At 36.9% G+C, this 23182-nt stretch overlaps 3 protein-coding genes across 3 annotated transcripts in view; 2 read left to right on the top strand and 1 right to left on the bottom strand.

Moving 5' to 3' along the window:
- Window positions 1-2687: 2687 nt before the first annotated feature.
- On the bottom strand, window positions 2688-4730 carry LOC122997385 (ovarian cancer G-protein coupled receptor 1-like). Its single transcript, XM_044373482.1, has 3 exons — window positions 4662-4730; window positions 3327-3514; window positions 2688-3192 (listed from the first exon to the last, which is right to left on the bottom strand). Exons 1-3 carry the CDS (start codon window positions 4728-4730, stop codon window positions 2688-2690), a joined length of 762 nt encoding a protein of 253 aa, XP_044229417.1.
- Window positions 4731-19900: 15170 nt separating this feature from the next.
- The window catches only part of LOC122997251 (ovarian cancer G-protein coupled receptor 1-like), a 105386-nt gene continuing 102104 nt past the window's right edge, over window positions 19901-23182 (top strand). The window contains exon 1 of the mRNA XM_044373292.1: window positions 19901-19975. The gene's annotated coding sequence lies outside the window, so the exon portion shown is untranslated. The remainder of the gene's footprint in view (window positions 19976-23182) is intronic.
- LOC122997383 (G-protein coupled receptor 4-like) lies at window positions 21740-22667 on the top strand. The gene is made up of 2 exons (XM_044373481.1): window positions 21740-22022; window positions 22157-22667. The coding sequence occupies exons 1-2, from the start codon at window positions 21790-21792 to the stop codon at window positions 22665-22667; spliced, it is 744 nt and encodes a 247-aa protein (XP_044229416.1). The 5' UTR covers window positions 21740-21789.

The following is a 23182-nucleotide window of genomic DNA, read 5'->3' as shown; positions in this document are numbered from 1 at the left end:
GCAGCACACCTTCATCATAGTCTATCATCTGCTGCTGTCTTTCATGTAAGTTAGCATTATTCAGGGCATTCTTTTAGGATAGGTACAACTGCTTCTGCTGCCAACAAGGCATTTCATCTGCCTCCCTGCAACAACTGGGATGGTAGTCGTCCTCCGCCTACACCTCCTACATTCAGCACAGTTCTCACAATCAAAGTTCTCTGAAGCCTTAATCTTGGTAAGTCATGCATATAACTGATGGTGGTGTCCCGGTGTATGGGTGTCTCTCAGCTACTATCATTGCTGATCATGGCTAGTATATTCGCACTTCTTACAACATCAAAGACTTTCACATTCTCATCATATGTGCATGACAAAAGACATTTCTCATTCTATCACATGGCACGTGTGTGTATAGCCTATTGGGCATCATGTCACTCTGCTTTCAGTCTATCATGACCTCTCACTTTTCTCTTCACATGTTCCTGCAAAACAGGGTCTTCAGAACCTCACACATAGGCTCATGGTCTTCAGGACCTCTAGTCACCCACCACATAGTAATGGTGATCCCAAGCTCACTCTCGGTCTTTCAGCTCATTTATCTCATATATTAAATATATAACAGTGTAACTTATTATTAATACTGCTATTCCCTGTTTAATTTTTTCATTACATATTTTACTTGAAATCCATTGCCATCTGGTCTGGCAAAGATTGAGATATATTGCGTTGGTTTGCATGTTTTTCTCAGTTCTCTTTCCCATAATCCTATTCTACTCTCGCCTTAACCTCCCCCTTATAAATATGATGACATCACGATGGGGTCTAATCGCCAAAGACTTTTCACACTTTCATCTCATTATGCATGTTCAATAAAATTATTGTCACTTAAAGAAACTGAGTCTCTCTTGATTGAGCTATAATTAATCATCGTTTTTGTACACTATACTACATACAACTTATCAAGTAGTAACCTTAAGCTCTTAGCAATCATCCGTTATCCTCTGAAAATGCATGTTTTTCTTTATAAAGTGTCACCCTGCAGAAAGTCAAAGTACTTAAAGATATTCTGGGAAATATGTTTTTATTTGATCTCTGTTGTCAGCTGATTACTGCAACAAGTTTAACAAGTTTAAGAAGGGGGAAATGTACAGTAGGCCTCACTACTGTAACTTGTATTGAAAAATATTATATAATTTCTGCCCCAAATTATTATCTAAAAAAGCATCACGGTCAGTAACACAAATGAACATGATAAGGTTATTTGAAAAAAAAAAATGCCTCCATGGTATTACACAGTAGAGTTGAACTATATGATGATATATACCACAGACAACCAGAGATTTTGTTGATTTGTCAGGTTTAATTCACAGAGTTAGTCTAAAGCATTTACAACAAGTATTTCTCATTTTTGTGTAGAAAATATTTTTATTGAATTTCCAGGAAATTTACAATTTCTAGTACTGTGATATAATATTTTATCTATATTGCCAAGCCATAGCATGCCCACCACAAAATCCCCCAAAATATAACTTACATTAAATTAAAAAGTAAATCATATGTGGTTTAATTTTTTGTTGAACAAAAGTACCCGCCACCTCCCCCCACCCACCACACACACACACACACACACACACAAATGATTAACATACATTATTTATAAGTAGGAAAAAAATAAGTAACACAGAATACCCCCCTAAATAATAATATAGATTAATAATAAACTATAATGTGTATGAGAGGCCAAAGAAGAAGAAAGTCTATAGACATGATATGATGCTCTCCTTGTAGAAATACGACAGAGTGTCAGCTATAATAACAGGGTGATCATGGTGTTGAACAGCTCAGTTTATCAACAAGAAATATCTGGTTTGCTTCTTTCATTAAAGGGGACATAACATGCACATTTTCAGGTCAATATTTTTTTATTTTGGGGCTCTATTGGGGCTATTGGAGTATTTTTGCATGACGTATAGTTCAAATAAATTCCTATTTATCTTATACTGGCCCTTTATGAAGCCCCTCAGTTCAGCCTCTGTCTGAAACAGGCTGTTTTAGCTCCTGTCTCTTTAAGGGCCCCTCCTGATGAGCCCACTCTGTTCTGATTGGCCAGCTCATGGAAGCTGCCCCTTGGCAGACTTAAATTATAACTATAAATGACAGAAAAGAGAGAAAAACATACATTCAGGAACGTAACCTGCTTACTGTGGTCATGGTCTAAGTTTTATGGGTTTTGTTTGACAGTTAAATTGGTTGTAAATACTTTCTTGATTTAAATCTTTGTTTGTATTGAGGTTAATTTGTAGTACAGATTTAAATGGTTATTCCTGCCCACCTGTGTATCTGTGTAGTCTAGCCTTTGTCTATAAACCCTCCCTTTGTGTCACTAGTCAGGTCAGTTATGTTCAGTCTTAAGTTGCTGTTTGTTTAGTTCACCTCAATTTAATTTATGTTTATTATATTACATGATTATTTGTTCATTCGAAATGAAATTGTAAATAAATTACTATTTTTGATTTTCACACCTGTTGTCCTCACTGCTAGGTGACACTACTGTTAGGTGTCTTATTGGAAATAGTATCGATAGAGGACAGTGACTCTTGTCTCTTTCCTTTTTATTTGGCCTCATTTCTCCATCTGTTTTCTCCCTTTTCTTTCTCCCTCTTTCTCTGCCTGCATGGAGCTGACTGTGTACATGTTGTTGTCTTTCATGTTGATGATCTGTTGTTATCATTGTTGTCCATTATGCAACAACACAGAGAGGCCAAAAGCTTGTCCATGGTCCCCTTAATGAAAACATACAGAATCAAGTCTGCAAGAGGACTGAGCTCAAGAAGCATTTCAGTCAGTCTGCGGAAGTCACCATTACTTTGGGCTTTGTTTGACAGTAACACGATTATTCTGGGTATAAACAGCAGCGTGTAGATGAGCAGCACCAGGACCAACATTCCCACAATTCGTCTTTTTTCATCAGAGGAGACCGAGATGGCTGCAGACAGGGCTTTAAGGGTCCCACCCAAGAAGAATATGAGCAGTGGGAAAGGAACGAGGAGGAAGACGCCAAAAGTGACATCGCGGACATCAATGTAAAACAGGAAATGCTGAGGAAGGACACAAACAAGAGGAAGGATCCAGACCACGACACAGACCACAAGAGAGATCTTGATGGTTCTTCTGAAGCGGTACCACAGTGGCCATGCGATGACCAAATACCTGTAACACAAGATACACAGTCTATCATCAGATACAGAATATTCCTGACTTTGAGGAGATTCAGATGTATATGGTAATATAATGGTCATACACATGGAAGTAGCTAAAAACATACAGGATAGACAAATAGCTACCTTTCCAGGGCGATACAGACCATGAAGCCAATACTGGCGAGCACACCAATGTCATAAATTTTAAAGAAGGTGTCACGTATAACAAAGTTCAGACGTGCTCCAATTTCGACGATAATGCAGCACAGCTGGATGATGTCAGAGATGAGGAGGTTGATGATGAAGATCGGAGCAACATTGGTATTTTGAACCTGCAAGAAAACAATGGTAGAAATAAACAAAGCAGCTGGAAACTTTTTTTTTTTTTTTAATTTTCTGGTGTTTTCATTTAGAATCTCTGCATGAAATGTGCAAAAATACAAGTGAATGGAATTCTGCGTAATGACAAATATGTCATTTTGCTCTGCACAGCAATTGCAGTCAGAAACATTCATGCATTGGCCAATGTGTCATCAAATTGGCCATCACATTGGCGAATCAATGTTACAAGACTCAACAACAACAAGAGTCCACAGTTATGCTAACTGCTCTGTGAGGCTGTACTTAGGCACAGGGGTCCATTGAGCTAAATGCTAATATGGTCACAATGACAATGACCATCTTAGTTTAGTGTGTTAGCATGCTAAAGATAGAGCGATAGATTTTGATTGTCCTCATGGGGAAATTTGTTTCCACTGTGCATTATGCATCTAAAACATACAGTAGATAGATGCATGCACACACACACACACACACACGATGATGTCATGCAGACAAAAAGACTAATATATATCGTGATCCTTTGATTAGTGGGCAATGGAATTTAAAACCGCTTTTTCTAAGTGTCTTTTATCTGCGACACAGTAAACACAAAATACAGCTGAGGTAGTTTGCCATGTGATTAGTTTAGCTGGTATTTGATTGTAAACCAAAGTATTGCACTTTGTGACCTGATGATGGCACTAAAGCAAAATTCAGGGGATCAACCAAGTCAATGGGCTTCATCCTCTGAAGATCATGGGTACATCTCAAGTCTCTTATTTGCTCTTTCCTCACTCCTCGCTCCTCTCCTGAACAAGAAGTTGTTCCTGGTGCGCCATTTTGACAGGTGTCCCAGGTCTCATATTTCTGCTCCAAGGAGCAAGGATCGAGGAGCGAGGAGTGAGGAAACACGGGAGCAGCCTTCAGGGGAGTCTTTTTCGAGCCGACTGGCCCCCTTATTGAATATCAGTTATTGTAAGTTCATGTTTTGTCAGCCACATACACTCCTCACACAGGACGTGTTCTTTTATTCATTATATTAATCATTTAACCAGTTAAACCCTGCTCCGAAAAAATAGGCGAGACCTTGAATCTCTAGATGATGTGCTGCGTGTCTCGCGGGCTGTGTGTCCCAGGCGTTAGTCATAAAGTACTCACCTGGGAATATAGAGAGTAGATGGCCAGTAGACTCAAAGGAAGGCCGAAACTAATGATTACGCATTTCATCACATCTAAGAAGAATATAACTTCTAAGCTAACTTCGCGGCCGCTGTAGAAGAAGCTGCTGCTGTTACCATAGTCGTAATTATAATCATAGTGGGATGTGACATTGCTGTAATTATTGCTTTCCATCTTTGAGGTGTTGATGTAGAAATCTTCTTCTTCTTCAGAGTGAAACCTGTTGTATGAGAGATCAGAATATGGTTAAGTTTTTCAATATCTACCTAACATTGTTAAGTGACATACCTGATGTAAAGTTCACACAAATACAGTGTAAACTGTGAAAAAAACTGCTCACAATTTCTTTGAGCCCACGGGGATGTCTTCAGTTTGCTATTTTTTTTCCGACCAACAATCTAAATCCTAAAGATTTTAATGTACTGTTGCATATGACAAAGAAAAGGAGCAAATCATAATGTTTAAGAAGCTGAAACCAGAGAATATTTGGTCTTTTTGCTTGAAGAATGATTGAAACAATAATTTGATTATCAAAATAGTATAATCGACTAATCCTTGCAGCTCTATAGTTCATTAAAGAATACTTTTTTCAGATGATACAAGTCCTTGTGATGTATATAAATATTTTTACATGCTGTTGTGAGGTCATTACTCCAGAATTTCATACAGTCATTTCAGTAATTTAAGGTACAGAGACATTGGTCTAGGATGGTTTGTCTCCTGCACTTGACATCCCACCAGTTGAATAACTCTGTGCTCTCTGATTTTGGACAAGGAGGTTTGCATGTCTGACCAAACCATTTTATGAATCATCTGAATATTTTATATTTTGTTTACAGATTGTACACTCTGACTATGTTTTGGAGTGAAATAAATTAGAGGAAACAACTTCAGGCTGGTACATTCACCATGTTTAACAACACTAACATACTGGGCATCCCTGTAGCGTACTGGTTAAGACTCATACCACAAAATTGCAACATTTGTCCCCAGTTTGATTCCAGCAGATCTTAGTTGCATGTCATCCCCATCTCTCTCTCTCTCTCCTCATTTCCTCTCTGACTCTACTGTCTCCTCTCAATAAAGGATAAAATGTACCAAATCACCAAAAATAAATAACTAACAAACAAAACAAAAAAACTGAGAAACACTTATTCCTTCTGGGATGAAATCATTAATTGACTTTAATCTATCTTGGTTTGTATAACTCAATCACTCTGTTAGACTTTTCATCAATAACATATTGTCACAGCCAACATGTTCTAACTCCCAACTCGTCACATATCGAAGCTTGGTCAGGACCCCGCGGCGTCACTTTTTAACGCACAGAGTACCCCTTTAGCGTCATTTTCAACATACAGTATTACGGCAGTCACTAATTTGTCACCTTATTTAGATGTCATCATAGCATCTATTTCAGACATTGTGGGAGCTCACCAAAGTCAAACAGACTACCCAGTGTGTTAAAAAGTGATGCCACGGGGTCCTGACCAAGCGATGACATGTGACAAGTTGGGAGTGAGAACGGGCTGTCACAGCACAGGAAACTCTTTCATATCTCAGCTGTCATCAAAACTGCAAATATCACTATAAATACCTATAGGTGGATCAATGTTGGATCAATACAAGAAATACAGAAATATAATAATGAACATTTGTTTCTGTATTCTTCTTTGTTTAGCTCATTTTATTTAATTCAAAATAATGTAAAGTTTTGAATGTTATCATCTTTTTAGATATTTTCTCACCCTTTGTTTTGTCTTCGTTTTTATACATCAAAATTACACTTAGGTGAAAAAATGCAAATGAAATAAAACACAGTTGGTTTAACCACAGTATTGTGTACACCTACAGCCCAAGCTGTCCACTTGTCACAGTTTGCATACTCATTATCATGACTGTTTGCAGTTCTAATGTCATTTTTACAATTTCTACATACACAAGTGAAAAATAATGTCACAAAATTTACCTCAAAAGCTGCAAGACCACACCTGGATGAGTTCCCTATACAGAGGTTGATGTTTGGTCCTCTGCATCCAAACAGTCTACAGTAAATATGGTGAGTGATAACATGCAGTAGGTTCCTGATACTATGGAAGAGAGGAAAAAGTAGACAGAAATGAATATGCAAATTACATTAGTATAACACGCAGGAATGTGGTTCCATTTACTTGTTTTGATACATATCACCACCTGTTACATGAGGCGGAGCAGGTGAACCCAAGTGCAAACTCAGATGGGGAGACAAGGATCAGGTAAATAATGTATTTATTGACAGGTGGGGATGAAGAAGAGGTTCAGGCCAGGGGAAGCTGAAACGGGGCTTTTGGCTTGGTCTAGTAGGGCAGCTGGTAAACTGCCACAGAAATCAATTTTTGCTCCAGTATCTACAATTAGCTGGACACGAGGCCTAGGAAAAGCTGGCTGTAGAGGATTGTAACTTATCCTGTAAAACACTGAGAAAAATATTAACAATTAACTGATCTCAGAATATGTAAAACCCTCAAAGATGTCACATACAAGGTTGTGGTTTCATCTTCTCTTTGAGACTTTGAAATTAGAATATTATAAAACTCAGCTTTCATCACTTTCAGGAATTCCTGGAACAATGTTTTTAAACAGTACCACTACATTTATGCCCATTCTTGTCTGTTCCTATTCATCCTTCTTTCCCTCAGTTTTTTTTCCAAAATACTGTAAATTTTTCCGTGATGTTATCACAAGTTTTTCATACTATTTTGCATGTTACACAGTCAGATACTTGTATTTCTCACATGCAAAACTTGTTTTGAGGGGAAGAGAGGGAGAAACTTACTGGTTGGACTGCAGTAAACTGTCATCATTTGCATGTTAATTTACATGATTGTTTGCATCTCTGTTTTCCTTGTTTTGTATCACTACATTAACTGTTTTTATGTGATGTATTTATATTTATATGTATGGATTTATATGTATTTATTTATTTTTATTTTTTTCTCCCTTCTCTTTCACTCTAATTGAAAAAGAGTAATGTGACATTGCTTTCCTTATAATATGTTCCACTCTTCATGTTTTGATACTAGTATAATTTGCCAATGGATGAATGCAAGTCTAGAAAACGCCTTTGAGCAACTATTTGCCAAATTTAAGAAATGTTTATTCTTTTATGTTTTCTTTTTTCTTTTTGTACACCAACACAAATGTGTGACAGTGTGTTAGGGGCAAGGAGGTGGATGATGGCTAAAACAAAATCAAAATGTAAATTAGGCTTAATACTTCAATCAACATGGTCATCAACTATAATGGACTGGGAGGACTGGTCCCATAGGCTCTTAGGTGCCTGGGGTGGGTGGGGTGCGGACCCCTTGTTGGCATGATGTGGCCTGAACGCCCCATGGCCTAAAGCAGTTGTTATCATCAGTAGTATTCCAAAAGTTAAAAACAACTTGATATCTTAATTCTGTATATGATGAGTGAAATTTGCATAGCCAGTTATAACTGCAATGGTTTGGCTGATACCAAGAAAAAAAGGAAGGTTTTTGCATGGCTAAAAGATAAAAACTACGAGATTTATTGACTACAAGAAAGACATTCCACACCCGAAGATGAAAAACAATGGGCTGATGAATGGGGAAGTGATATTTTTTACTCACATGGTCAAAGGAATAATAAAGGGGTCATGATAATGGTTAAGAATATAAATAATACTACTTTTAATGCTCTACAAATAGACTCAGATAGTAGATAGGATCTTTGGGGTTTTGTTGCAAAATATACAGATATATGATCCTATAAAATATCAAGTTATTATGGTAGGTGATTTTAAAATAGTTTTAGATAACAACATGGACAGAAAAGGACCCCACAATAAAAACTATCATCCAAAAGCTCATGATGCTACAGAGAATTTAATGGCTCCATTAGACCTTATAGATATACGGTGGATGAACAATCCACAACAGGTAAGATACACCTGGTAAAGAATAAACCAGGTAGGTGGGTTAGACTACTTTTTGGTTTCCTTTAAACTGATTACCTTAGTCAAAAAAACTACAATTAGTGATAAGATTAGTTCAGATCATAACCTTATTGGAATAAATATGATTACCTCTGAACATAAGAGAGGCCCTGGATATCGGAAATCAGTTACTCTTAGAAGATAAGATTTTTATTGAGGCTACTAAGATTTTGCTGAAATCAATCAAACTTTTGTTCTTCAAACCTTTATTGTTATTCTTATGTTTTTGGCAAGCTTTCTACTTTTTCTACAAATATAAAAATGTTAAGCTCTTTAAGGACATTTGTGGTATTACTTTTCTTCTTTCTAGCATATTTCAGTGATTTTATATAATTTTTTAAAATATTAAAATTTATAATGGAAAGTCTATTCGAGGAATGTTTGAAAGCTAATATCTCAAAAACTCATTAATTTAAGGTACAGAGACATTGGTCTAGGATGGTTTGTCTCCTGCACTTGACATCCCACCAGTTGAATAACTCTGTGCTCTCTGATTTTGGACAAGGAGGTTTGCATGTCTGACCAAACCATTTTATGAATCATCTGAATATTTTATATTTTGTTTACAGATTGTACACTCTGACTATGTTTTGGAGTGAAATAAATTAGAGGAAACAACTTCAGGCTGGTACATTCACCATGTTTAACAACACTAACATACTGGGCATCCCTGTAGCGTACTGGTTAAGACTCATACCACAAAATTGCAACATTTGTCCCCAGTTTGATTCCAGCAGATCTTAGTTGCATGTCATCCCCATCTCTCTCTCTCTCTCCTCATTTCCTCTCTGACTCTACTGTCTCCTCTCAATAAAGGATAAAATGTACCAAATCACCAAAAATAAATAACTAACAAACAAAACAAAAAAACTGAGAAACACTTATTCCTTCTGGGATGAAATCATTAATTGACTTTAATCTATCTTGGTTTGTATAACTCAATCACTCTGTTAGACTTTTCATCAATAACATATTGTCACAGCCAACATGTTCTAACTCCCAACTCGTCACATATCGAAGCTTGGTCAGGACCGCGCGGCGTCACTTTCAATCGGACTACCCAGTGTGTTAAAAAGTGACGCCACGGGGTCCTGACCAAGCGATGATATGTGACGAGTTGGGAGTGAGAACGGGCTGTCACAGCACAGGAAACTCTTTCATATCTCAGCTGTCATCAAAACTGCAAATATCACTATAAATACCTATAGGTGGATCGATGTTGGATCAATACAAGAAATACAGAAATATAATAATGAACATTTGTTTCTTTATTCTTCTTTGTTTAGCTCATTTTATTTAATTCAAAATAATGTAAAGTTTTGAATGTTATCATCTTTTTAGATATTTTCTCACCCTTTGTTTTGTCTTCGTTTTTATACATCAAAATTACACTTAGGTGAAAAAATGCAAATGAAATAAAACACAGTTGGTTTAACCACAGTATTGTGTACACCTACAGTCCAAAGCTGTCCACTTGTCACAGTTTGCATACTCATTATCATGACTGTTTGCAGTCCTAATGTCATTTTTACAATCTCTACATACACAAGTGAAAAATAATGTCACAAAATTTACCTCAAAAGCTGCAAGACCACACCTGGATAAGTTCCCTATACAGAGGTTGATGTTTGGTCCTCTGCATCCAAACAGTCTACAGTAAATATGGTGAGTGATAACATGCAGTAGGTTCCTGATACTTTGGAAGAGAGGAAAAAGTAGACAGAAATAAATATGCAAATTACATTAGTATAACACGCAGGAATGTTGTTCCATTTACTTGTTTTGATACATATCACCACCTGTTACATGAGGCGGAGCAGGTGAACCCAAGTGCAAACTCAGACGAGGAGACAAGGATCAGGTAAATAATGTATTTATTGACAGGTGGGGGTGAAGAAGGGGTTCAGGCCAGGGGAAGCTGAAACGGGGCTTTTGGCTTGGTCTAGTAGGGCAGCTGGTAAACTGCCACAGAAATCAATTTTTGCATACATGCTTACTTTAGTCTCTGGTGGAGGGAATTTTGCAATTTTGCCTCAGGAAACCTGCCTGTGGTTCAATAGATACAGATGCTCCAGTATCTACAATTAGCTGGACACGAGGCCTAGGAAAAGCTGGCTGTAGAGGATTGTAACTTATCCTGTAAAACACTGAGAAAAATATTAACAATTAACTGATCTCAGAATATGTAAAACCCTCAAAGATGTCACATACAAGGTTGTGGTTTCATCTTCTCTTTGAGACTTTGAAATTAGAATATTATAAAACTCAGCTTTCATCACTTTCAGGAATTCCTGGAACAATGTTTTTAAACAGTACCACTACATTTATGCCCATTCTTGTCTGTTCCTATTCATCCTTCTTTCCCTCAGTTTTTTTCCCAAAATACTGTATATTTTCCGTGTTGTTATCACAAGTTTTTCATACTATTTTGCATGTTACACAGTCAGATACTTGTATTTCTCACATGCAAAACTTGTTTTGAGGGGAAGAGAGGGAGAAACTTACTGGTTGGACTGCAGTAAACTGTCATCATTTGCATGTTAATTTACATGATTGTTTGCATCTCTGTTTTCCTTGTTTTGTATCACTACATTAACTGTTTTTATGTGATGTATTTATATTTATATGTATGGATTTATATGTATTTATTTTTTTTTCTCCCTTCTCTTTCACTCTAATTGAAATAGAGTAATGTGACATTGCTTTCTTTATAATATGTTCCATTCTTCATGTTTTGATACTAGTATAATTTGCCAATGGATGAATGCAAGTCTAGAAAACTCCTTTGAGCAACTATTTGCCAAATTTAAGAAATGTTTATTCTTTTATGTTTTCTTTTTTCTTTTTGTACACCAACACAAATGTGTGACAGTGTGTTAGGGGCAAGGAGGTGGATGATGGCTAAAACAAAATCAAAATGTAAATTAGGCTTAATACTTCAATCAACATGGTCATCAACTATAATGGACTGGGAGGACTGGTCCCATAGGCTCTTAGGTGCCTGGGGTGGGTGGGGTGCGGACCCCTTGTTGGCATGATGTGGCCTGAACGCCCCATGGCCTAAAGCAGTTGTTATCATCAGTAGTATTCCAAAAGTTAAAAACAACTTGATATCTTAATTCTGTATATGATGAGTGAAATTTGCATAGCCAGTTATAACTGCAATGGTTTGGCTGATACCAAGAAAAAAAGGAAGGTTTTTGCATGGCTAAAAGATAAAAACTACGAGATTTATTGACTACAAGAAAGACATTCCACACCCGAAGATGAAAAACAATGGGCTGATGAATGGGGAAGTGATATTTTTTACTCACATGGTCAAAGGAATAATAAAGGAGTCATGATAATGGTTAAGAATATAAATAATACTACTTTTAATGCTCTACAAATAGACTCAGATAGTAGATAGGATCTTTGGGGTTTTGTTGCAAAATATACAGATATATGATCCTATAAAATATCAAGTTATTATGGTAGGTGATTTTAAAATAGTTTTAGATAACAACATGGACAGAAAAGGACCCCACAATAAAAACTATCATCCAAAAGCTCATGATGCTACAGAGAATTTAATGGCTTTTATAGATATACGGTGGATGAACAATCCACAACAGGTAAGATACACCTGGTAAAGAATAAACCAGCTAGGTAGGTTAGACTACTTTTTGGTTTCCTTTAAACTGATTACCTTAGTCAAAAAAACTACAATTAGTGATAAGATTAGTTCAGATCATAACCTTATTGGAATAAATATGATTACCTCTGAACATAAGAGAGGCCCTGGATATTGGAAATTAAATCAGTTACTCTTAGAAGATAAGGTTTTTATTGAGGCTACTAAGATTTTGCTGAAATCAATCAAACTTTTGTTCTTCAAACCTTTATTGTTATTCTTATGTTTTAGGCAAGCTTTCTACTTTTTCTACAAATATAAAAATGTTAAGCTCTTTAAGGACATTTGTGGTATTACTTTTCTTCTTTCTAGCATATTTCAGTGATTTTATATAATTTTTTTAAATATTAAAATTTATAATGGAAAGTCTATTCGAGGAATGTTTGAAAGCTAATATCTCAAAAACTAAAAGTGTAAAACTATTCATACTTCATGAACAGGTGTCCCTTGTGGAAATGCTTAACATATTAAAACATGGTACCAATAGCACCGCCATGTCGCCAGTTATTACATGTTTTATGTTTTGGCTAATAACTCATGAACAGTAAGGCCTATCAAAACAATATTTGGATGATGCTGATCAGACTGATATAGGCCAAGCCTATTTCCGCTGTTTGGACTCGGTAGGAGCAGTTTGGTTATTAGCAATAATTAATAATTACCGAAGATAAATATCAATTATGAAAAAATAATAAAGTTAGTGATGTAAATTAGTCACGATGGTGCACTACCTTGTGGTCAGGGACCAATAACCAAAACAGTGAAATCAGTCTCAAAAGGGGTGTTCACTTTAAGAACGTCAATAACTGAGAGACATTAACATTTATAAAGATGAACAGTGAAGGTCTGAGTCCGAGCTCTGACTCTCAATCAGCTACTTTTGACGATAAATGAGCACAATAATCACAGAAGACTTCTTTTTAAAGATATAACAGTGTTTATTAAACAATAGCAAAGTTAACAAAGTTAGCTGTTGCTTTGCTTTTGCTTTGATCTATAAATCAGTATCCTAAAATTTAATTCCACCTAAGCAATAACAACAGCTATGTACAGTGAAACACATGCAAGTGGGAGCGTGCACGTGTGTGTGTGTGTGTCTGTGTTGCAAGATGGCGAATGTGATCTGAGAAGATGACGTCATGTGAGATTTAAGATGGCTGACGTGATCTCGTGAGATGACGTCACGCCATCTCAAGGATGGCGGACGTGATCTCTGGAGACGAAGTCACGTGAGAACCAAATGTTTTGGCTAAACAGTAGCAGGATGGAATCGCCTAGGGGTTGGCCTGTCTGCACTTACCCACTTCAATGTATAAAACACACGTGTCTGATGGTAGATAACGAGGGGCAGATCGGTGCTGTGTCCCATGCTATCTGACCGTCAGATGTGTAAGAAAAGTGGAGACCATGATGTCACTCTATGTATAATGTAGCACATAAAAACTGTAAATGAAGTGATACAAAACAAGGAAACAGACATGCAAATAGTGACAGCTCACTGCTGTCCAACCAGTAAGTTTCTCCCTCTCTTTCCTTATATTCAACTTTGACATGTGAGAAATACAAGTATCTGTCTGTGTCATAAACAAATAGTATGAAAAACCTGTGATAACAGCACAGAAAATATACAGTATTTTGAAAAACAAAACTGAGGGAGAGTCTTTGGAGACTTGTTAGAGCAGCTTGATAATAAGGAATTGCAATAATCCAGCCTAGAAGTAACAAATGCGTGGACTAGTTTTTCTGCATCTTTTTGGGACAGGATGTGCCTGATTTTTGCGATATTGCGTAAGTGAAAAAAGGCAGTCCTTGAGATTTGATTTATGTGGGAGTTAAAGGACATATCCTCATCAAAGATAACTCCCAGATTCCTTACGGTGGTGTTGGAGGCCAGGGTAATGCCCTCCAGAGTAGCTATATCATTAGATAATCTGTTTCTAAGGTGTTTAGGGCCAAGCACAATAACTTCAGTTTTCTGAGTTTAGTAGTAGAAAATTGCAGGTCATCCAGGTCTTTATGTCCTTAAGGCATGCTTGGACTTTGTTTAACTGATTGGTTTCATCAGGCTTCATTGATAAATATAATTGGGTATCATCTGCATAACAATGAAAATGTATGGAGTGTTTTCCTAATAATATAAGTACAGAACCTTGTGGAACTCTGTGTCTAACTTTTGCCTTCACGGAGGATTCATCATTAACATGTACAAACTGAAATCGGTCTGATAAATAGGACTTATACCAGCTTAATGCAGTTCCTTTAATGCCAATTAAATGTTCCAGTCTCTGCAAAAGGATTAGATGGTCAATTGTGTCAAATGCAGCACTAAGATCTAACAGGACAAGTATAGAGACAGATCCTTTGTCCGATGCAGTAAGGAGGTCATTTGTGACTTTCACCAGTGCTGTCTCTGTGCTATGATGCGCTCTAAATCCTGACTGAAAATCCTCAAATAAACTATTGTTATGTAGAAAGTCACATAACTGATAAGAGACTGCTTTCTCAAGGATCTTAGAGAGAAATGGATGGTTAGATATAGGTCTATAATTGGCTAAAATGCCTGAATCAAGAGTAGGCTTCTTAAGAAGAGGTTTAATTACAGCTACTTTAAAGAACTGTGGTACATAGCCTGTTACTAAAGACAGATCGATCATATCTAGTAAAGAAGTGCTAACTAAGGGTAAGGCTTCCTTAAGCAACCTAGTTGGGATGCCGTCTAAGAGACAGGTTGACGGTTCAGCTGAACAAATCATTGAAGTTAGTTCAGAAAAGTCGACTGGAGAAAAATAGTCCAGATGTATGTCAGGATTTACAGCTGTTTCTAAGGTGCCTGTGTTTGGGGAGAAAACGGTGCCTGTTGAGGGCAGGAGGTGGTTAATTTTGTCTCTAATAGTTAGAATTTTATCATTAAAGAAGATTTTAGAGCGTAAAGAGCCAGATATTTCTCTCAGGAGTTGGTAGAGAGCAAAAACAGAGCTAAAAGAGAGTGAATATTGGACTTACATTCACCAGGTGAATGAGACTAACCTTTGTCCTAATGTTCATGCCTTATTCAATGCTCCTGCATGCTTTATAGCAAGAATGCCAATAAAACAATCTTCACAAAGTACAACTTCTCTCTTCCTTAGAAGCCTAAGTAGAGGAACCTCCTGTGTCTCATTCTCACCACATTACTGCAGATTGCAGAGGACAAAGCATTAAACGTTGGTTTAGGGAACTCATTCATCTTGGGATCTGCAGCTTTCAAAGGTAAATTTTGTATATTTTCTGTGTAGTTTTTTTTGTTTTACTGTCATCCAGTGTTGAGGCAATAATTGTGTAATTCTATGTATAATGTTTCACATAAAAACTGTAAATGTAGTGATACAAAACACGAAAACAGAGATGCAAACAGTCATGAAAATGAACATGCAAATAGTGACAGTGAACTGCTGTCCAACCAGAAAGTTTCTCCCTCTCTTCCCTTCTGTACAAATTTGAAATGTGAGAAATACAAGTATCTGTCTGTGTCATAAACAAATAATATGAAAAACATGTGATGACAACACAGAAAATATACAGTATTTTGAAAAACAAAACTGAGGGAAGGTAAAAAACAGAAACAGAGACGAATGAGCATAAAGGTAATAGCACTGCTTAGAAACTTATTCCAGGAATTCCTGGAAATGATGAATGTTGAGTTTTATAATATTTTCATTTGAAATATTCAAAAGTTTCTGAGTTACTTTCATGACAATGTTCAAACTCAAAGAGGAGATAAAACTACAACCCTTTATGTGACATCATTGAGGGTGTTACATATTCTGTGTGGTTTTGGCCAAATGGAGAGTGATGTGATGTCAGATCAGTTAATTGCAAATGTGTTTCTCAGTGTTTTTATAAATTACAATCCTACAGCCAGCGTGTCCACGGACTTATCAAGGCTGTTGGCATGTCAAATATGAATTCACACACACAGCCAGCTAATTGTAGATACTGGGGCATCTGTATCTATGTAACCACATACAGTTATCCTGAGGTATTATGCAAAATTCCCTCTACCAGAGATTTAAAGTGAGCATTTTTACCAAAGTTGGCTTTGTTGACAGTTTACCAGCTGCCCTACAAACCAAGCCAAAAGGTCCAAGTCACCTTCTACACAGATAAAGCTGGTTCACCCCTGCTTGAATTGTACCTAATGTTTCAGCCTATTTCATTTCAGGGGTCTGTTTCACAAAAGCGACTTGTGAGCACTGCTTACACACAGATGGCAAATAGTGCTACCATCCCGTTTCAGCTTCCCATGGCCTGCACCCCTTATTCCCTCCACCTGTCAATAAATACCTTATTTACCTTACCCCTGTCTCCTCGTCTGAGTCTGCACTTGTGTTCACCTGCTCCGCCCCATGTAACAGGTGGTGATATGTAGTAAAACAAGCTGGCAAAGCTGTGAATGGAACTATGTTCCTGCATGTTGTACTAATGTACTTTGCATATTCATGTCTGTCTACTTTTTCATCTCTTCCATAGTATCAAGAACCTACTGCAAGTTATCACTCACTAGATTTACTGTAGACTGTTTGGATGCAGAGGACGAAACATCAGACTTGGTGTAGGGAACTCATCCAGGTGTGGTCTTGGAGCTTTCGAGGTAAATTTTGTGACATTATTTAACAGTAAATAAAATGAGCTAAATAAAGAAGAATGAAGAAACAAATGTTCATTATTATATTTCTGTATTTCTTGTATTTACTGTATGTTCTGAGCCAACATTGATCCACATCGAGGTATTTATAGTGATATTTGCAGTTTTGGTGACAACTGAGATATGAAAGAGTTTCCTCTGCTGTGACAATAAGTTAGAGGGATAGAGTTATACAACCAAAGATAGGTTAAAGTCAATTAATGAATTCATCCCAGAAGGAATAAGTGTTTCCTAGTTTGTTTTTTTGTTTGTTTGTTTTGGTTGTTGTTTATTTTTTGGCGTGTGGTAAATTTTAGCCTTTAGTCTTAAAGCACAATCAGAGTCCCCTCAGCTTTACGGAGCTTTATAGAGAGTTTCAGCTCATTGTTTAGCTGTTAGTCTCTTGGTTCACTCTCAGCGCTATAATAGCATAATTTTTGGCCACAGCAGGCAGCTGTTTTCATAGAAAAAACTCTAAGACCCCACTGTACACTACCTGCTCTGCACCAAATGGCAAACAGACACAGTTAATGACTGACTTATGAACATAGTGGAGCATTTAGAGACTAAAGATCCAGATATTTCCCTCAGGAGTTGGTAGAGAGCAAAAACAGAGCTAAAAGAGAGTGAATATTGGACTTACATTCACCAGGTGAATGAGACTAACCTTTGTCCTAATATTCATGTCTTTTTCAATGCTCCTGCATGCTTTATAGCAAGAATGCCAATCACAACAATATTCAAAGTACAACTTCTCTCTTCTTTAGAAGTCTAAGTAGAGGAACCTCCTGTGTGTCATACTCACCACATTACTGCAGATTGCAGAGGACAAAGCATTAAACTTTGGTGTAAGGAACTCATTCAGCTTGGGATCTGCAGCTTTCAAAGGTAAATTTTGTGTGTACTTTTTTTGTTTTATCAACATCCAGTGTAGAGGCAATAATGGTGTCACTCTATGTTTAATGTAGCACATAAACACTTTGAATTTCGTGATGAAAATCAAAGGAAAAAAGAGATGCATGAAAATAAACATGCAAATAGTGACAGTTCACTGCCGTCCAACCAGTAAGTTTCTCCCTCTCCTCCCCTCAAAACAAGTTTGACATGTGAGAAATACAAGTATCTGACTGTGTAACATGCAAAATAGTATGAAAAACTTGTGATAACAACACGGAAAATATACAGTATTTTGAAAAACAAAACTGAGGGAAAGAAACATGAATAGAAACAGAAGAGAATGAGCATAAAGGTAGCGGCACTGTTCAGAAATTTCTTCTAGGAATTCCTGGAAGTGATGAAAGTTGAGTTTTAGAATATTTTCATTTGAAATGTTCAAATTTTTTTGAGTTACTACGACAAAGTTCAAACTCTCAAAGGAAGATAAAACCACAATCCTGTATGTGACATCACTGAGGGCGTTACATATGCAGTGTCGTTTTGGCCAATTGGAGAGTGATGTGATCTGAGATCAGTTAGACTGTTTGGATGCAGAGGACAAAACATCAAACCTATTGTAGGGAACTCATCCAGGTGTGGTCTTGCAGCTTTTGAGGTAAATTTTGTGACATTATTTTTCACTTGTGTATGTAGAGATTGTAAAAATGACATTAGAACTGCAAACAGTCATGATAATGAGTATGTAAACTGTGACAAGCAGACAGCTTTGGACTGTAGGAGTACAGAATACTGTGGTTAAACCAAGTATGTTTTATTTCATTTGCATTTTTTCCACTAAATGCAATTTTGATGTGTCAAAGTTGTGCAACAAAGACAAAACAAAGGGTGGGAAAATAGCAAAAAGATAATAGCATTAAAAATGCACTAATTTGATTTAAATAAAATGAACTAAATAAAGAAGAATGAAGAAACAAATGTTCATAATTATATTTCTGTATTTCTTGTATTTACTGTATGTTCTGAGCCAACATTGATCCACATAGAGGTATTTATAGTGATATTTGCAGTTTTGATGACAGCTGAGATATGAAAGAGTTTCCTCTGCTGTGACAATATGTTACTGATGAAAAGTCAAACAGAGGGATAGAGTTATACAACCCAAGATAGGTTAAAGTCAATTAATGATTCCATCCCAGAAGGAATAAGTGTTTCTCAGTTTTGTTTTGTTTTTTGTTTTGTTTTGGTTGTTTGTTGTTTATCTTTTGGTGTTTGCTACATTTTAGCTTTTATTGAGAGGAGACAGTAGAGTCAGACAGGAAACGAGGAGAGAGAGGGAGAGATGGGGATGACATGCAACTAAGATCTGCTGGAATCAAACTGGACATAAATGTTGTAGTTTTGTGGTATGAGTCTTAACCAGTACACTACAGGGATGCCCAGTATGTTAGTGTTGTTAAACATGGTGAATGTACCAGCCTGCAGTTGTTTCCCCTAATTTATTTTCATGCTAACTCCAAAAGTTAGTCAGAGTGCACAATCTGTAAACAAAATATAAAATATTCAGATGATTCATAAAATGGTTTGGTCAGACATGCAAACCTCCTTGTCCAAAATCAGAGAGCACAGAGTTATTCAACTGGTGGGATGTCAAGTGCAGAAGACAAACCATCCTAGACCAATGTCTCTGTACCTTAAATTACTGAAATAACTGTATGAAATTCTGTAGTAATGACCTCACATCATCATGTAAAAATATTTATATACATCACAAGGACTTGTATTATCTGACAAGTTATTTTTTGATGAAATATAGAACTTCAATGATTAGTCGATTATTCTCATTGCTACTTCATTGCTAATTTTTATTGTTATTATTTATTATTATTGTTTCAATCATTCTTCAAGCAAAAAGACCAAATAATCTCTGGTTTCAGCTTCTTAAACATTATGATTTGTTCCTTTTCTTTGTCATATGCAACAGTACATTGAAAATCTTTAGGTTTTGGATTGTTGGTCAGAAAAAAATAGCAAACTGAAGACATCCCCGCAGGCTCAAAGATATTGTGAGTGTCATTTTTTTACAGTGTATAAAACACCACATTTTATAAACTTAACAATTAATCAGTTAATCGAGAAAATAATCAGCAGCTTGATCGATGATGAAAATAATTGTTAGTTGCAGTCCTGAAGAAATATTATTAGGAGAAAATGTAACAAAGACACCTTTTTTTGTGGCTATAATATACACTGTATTTATGTGAACTTGCACCTCAAGACTTTAGTGATGTCACTTAACAATGTTATGTAGATATTAAAAAACTTCCATAACCTGATCTCTCATACAACAGGTTTCACTCTGAAGAAGAAGAAGATTTCTACATCAACACCTCACAGATGGAAAACAATGACTACAGCAATGTCAAATCCGACTATGATGATCATAACCACACCTACTATGGTCATAACTACACCTACTATGATTATAACTACACCAACTATCATAATAACGATTGGTCCTCTTACTTCAATCTTGCAGAACATATTATGAATCTGGTGACATGCGTAATCATTAGTTTCGGCCTTCCATTGACTCTAGCAGCCATCTACTCTCTTTATTCTCAGGTGAGTACTTTATGACTAAGATTTATTAATTTTAGGTCATGTGTCTGTCATACAGTCTGTCTGTAAAGAATCTTCATCCTGTTACAAACCTGGCTCAGGGCTTGTAACAAAGGAGAGAGTCCACACACTGATGAACGGTGCAAAACGATATTTATTTAACTAAACATAACAATTCATACTTAAATATGGGAATGTTAGGCATCAGTGGTGTAAAATGGGTGTGTGGATGCATGAAATGTTGGCTGTAAAAGTAAAGAAACAGAAGTTCAACACAAATAATCTAAAGTGAAAGCCATGTGGACGGGGTGCTGCTGTTCAGCTGAAAAGAAAGAGAGAGACTCCTGGGCCAGCAGTCCTTTTATATCCTTTGGGCCACTCCCTCATCAGGTGCAGCCAATCAGCTATGACAGACCTCTTAGCCTACCACTCCTGGAAGAAAATAACAAGAGTGTAACTGGAGAGAACTAGAGGCAGATAAATAAAGAGAGAAAGAAAGCAAGTGAGAAAGAGAGAAAAAGAGAGAGAGCTGTCACAATCCTGCGTGGGGGCTGGAAGGAAGTCTTGTAATGACCTATAAATTTAAGCTACTTGGACCTTAAACACATGCAGTTAACATGTGTAGCTTCATTCCAGCTTCTCTTAAGGTGAAGTTAACAGCATCATTAACTTGTAGAGAAGAAATTGTCATCAGGTTTATCATAATTTTTCACTCCACTCTCATCCAGTAGCATATAAATGACAAAAAAGCGGTTTTAAATTCCATTGCAGACTAATCATCAGATTACGATATATATATAAGTATTTTCCTCTGCTTGAAATCGTTGTATGTATGTGTATGTATGCATCTATATGTCTATGTTTTAGAGGCACATATAATGCACAGTGGAAACAAATTTCCTCATGAGGACAATCAATATCTATCACTCTGTCTTTAGCATGCTAACACGCTAAACTAAGATGGTCATTGTCATTGTGAGCGTATTAGCATTAAGCTGAATGGACCCCTGTGCCTAAGTACAGCCTCACAGAGCAGTTAGCATAGCTGTAGACTATTGAGGTTGTTGAGTCTTTTAACATTGATTGGCCAATGTGTCATATTTGATGACACATTGACCAATGCATGAATGTTTCTGACTGCTATTGCTGGGCAGAGCAAAATGACATATATGTCACTACGCAGAATTCAATCCACTTGTATTTTTGCACATTTTGCACAGAGGTCCTAAATGAAAACACCAGAAAACTGGAAAAAAAAATGTTTCCAGCTGCTTTGTTTATTTCTACCATTATTTTCTTGCAGATTCAAAATAACAATGTTGCTCCAATCTACATCATCAACCTCCTCATCTCTGACCTCATTCAGCTCTGCTACATGATCTTCTTAGTGGCAAAACGTGAGGACGGGGAGATAAATGGAATCTTCCCTTATATTTACGACTTTAGTGTGATGGCCAGCGTTGGCTTCATGGTCTGTATCGCCCTGGAAAGGTAGCTATCTGTCTATCCTGTATGTTTTTAACTACTTCCATGTGTATGACCATTATATTACCGTATAAATCTGAAGCTCCTCAAAGTCAGGAATATTCTGTATCTGATGATAGACTGTGTATCTTGTGTTACAGGTATTTGCTCATCGCATGGCCACTGTGGTACCACGTCAGAAGCACCATCAAGATCTCTCTTGTTGTCTGTGTTGTGGTCTGGACCCTTCCTCTTCTTTATGTCCTCCCTGTCTATTTCTGGGTTAAATCTAAGGTGACAGAAACTATTTTCGCTTTCTTCCTCCTCGTTCCTTTCCCACTGTTCATATTCTTCCTGGGTGGGACCCTCAAATCGCTGTCTGCTGCCATCTTGGTCTCCTCTGATGAAAAACGACGAATTGTGGGGATGTTGGTCCTGGTGCTGCTCATCTACACACTGCTGTTTCTACCCACCATCATCTGGTTTCTGGTAGAAGAAGCCAGATATAATTATACCTTCAGCGACCTTAGTGTAATGCTTCTTAGGTCCAGTCCTCTTGCAGACTTGATGTTTAGGAAAGAGGCAATAGACAAGTTTTTGGCCTTTCTGTGTTGTTGCAGAAAGGACAGTGATGATGACAGCAGATCATCATCATCAACAAGGGCACTTTAACTTAAATTGATGTGAACGAAACAAACATCAACTTAAGACTGAGCATAACTGACCTGACTAGTGACACTAAGGGAGGGTTTATAGACAAAGGCTAGACTACACAGATACACAGGTGGGCAGGAATAACCATTTAAGTCTGTACTACAAATTAACCTCAATACAAACAAAGAATTAAATCAAGAAAGTATTTACAGCCAGTCTAACCGTCAAACAACAAAACTTAGATCATGTCCACACTAATATACATAAACATTTGTAAATATATGTTTTTCTCTGTGTCCAGACTAAAACAGCTTTTCCAAAAATGGGCTCCAGAGTATAAATGTGAAAACTCCAGCTTGGTGTTGTGGTGTCTACAAGGAATATGGAGCTTTGTAGAAATGCTGACATATCGCTGACAAAACAGATGGAAAGTAGAGTAGCACGTTATTTTAGTGGAGGAGGAAGAAGAAGAAACAAATTTAGCTGGCTTAATGTAGACATAGTCATAAAGTCCCACAGTAATTTGATTTAAC

The sequence above is a fragment of the Thunnus albacares genome, chromosome 14 (assembly GCF_914725855.1).
Source record: "Thunnus albacares chromosome 14, fThuAlb1.1, whole genome shotgun sequence".
In the NCBI taxonomy this organism is placed as follows: Eukaryota; Metazoa; Chordata; class Actinopteri; order Scombriformes; family Scombridae; genus Thunnus; species Thunnus albacares.
Note: the sequence above shows the minus strand (reverse complement) of the source record. Positions and strands in the feature narration are given on the sequence as shown.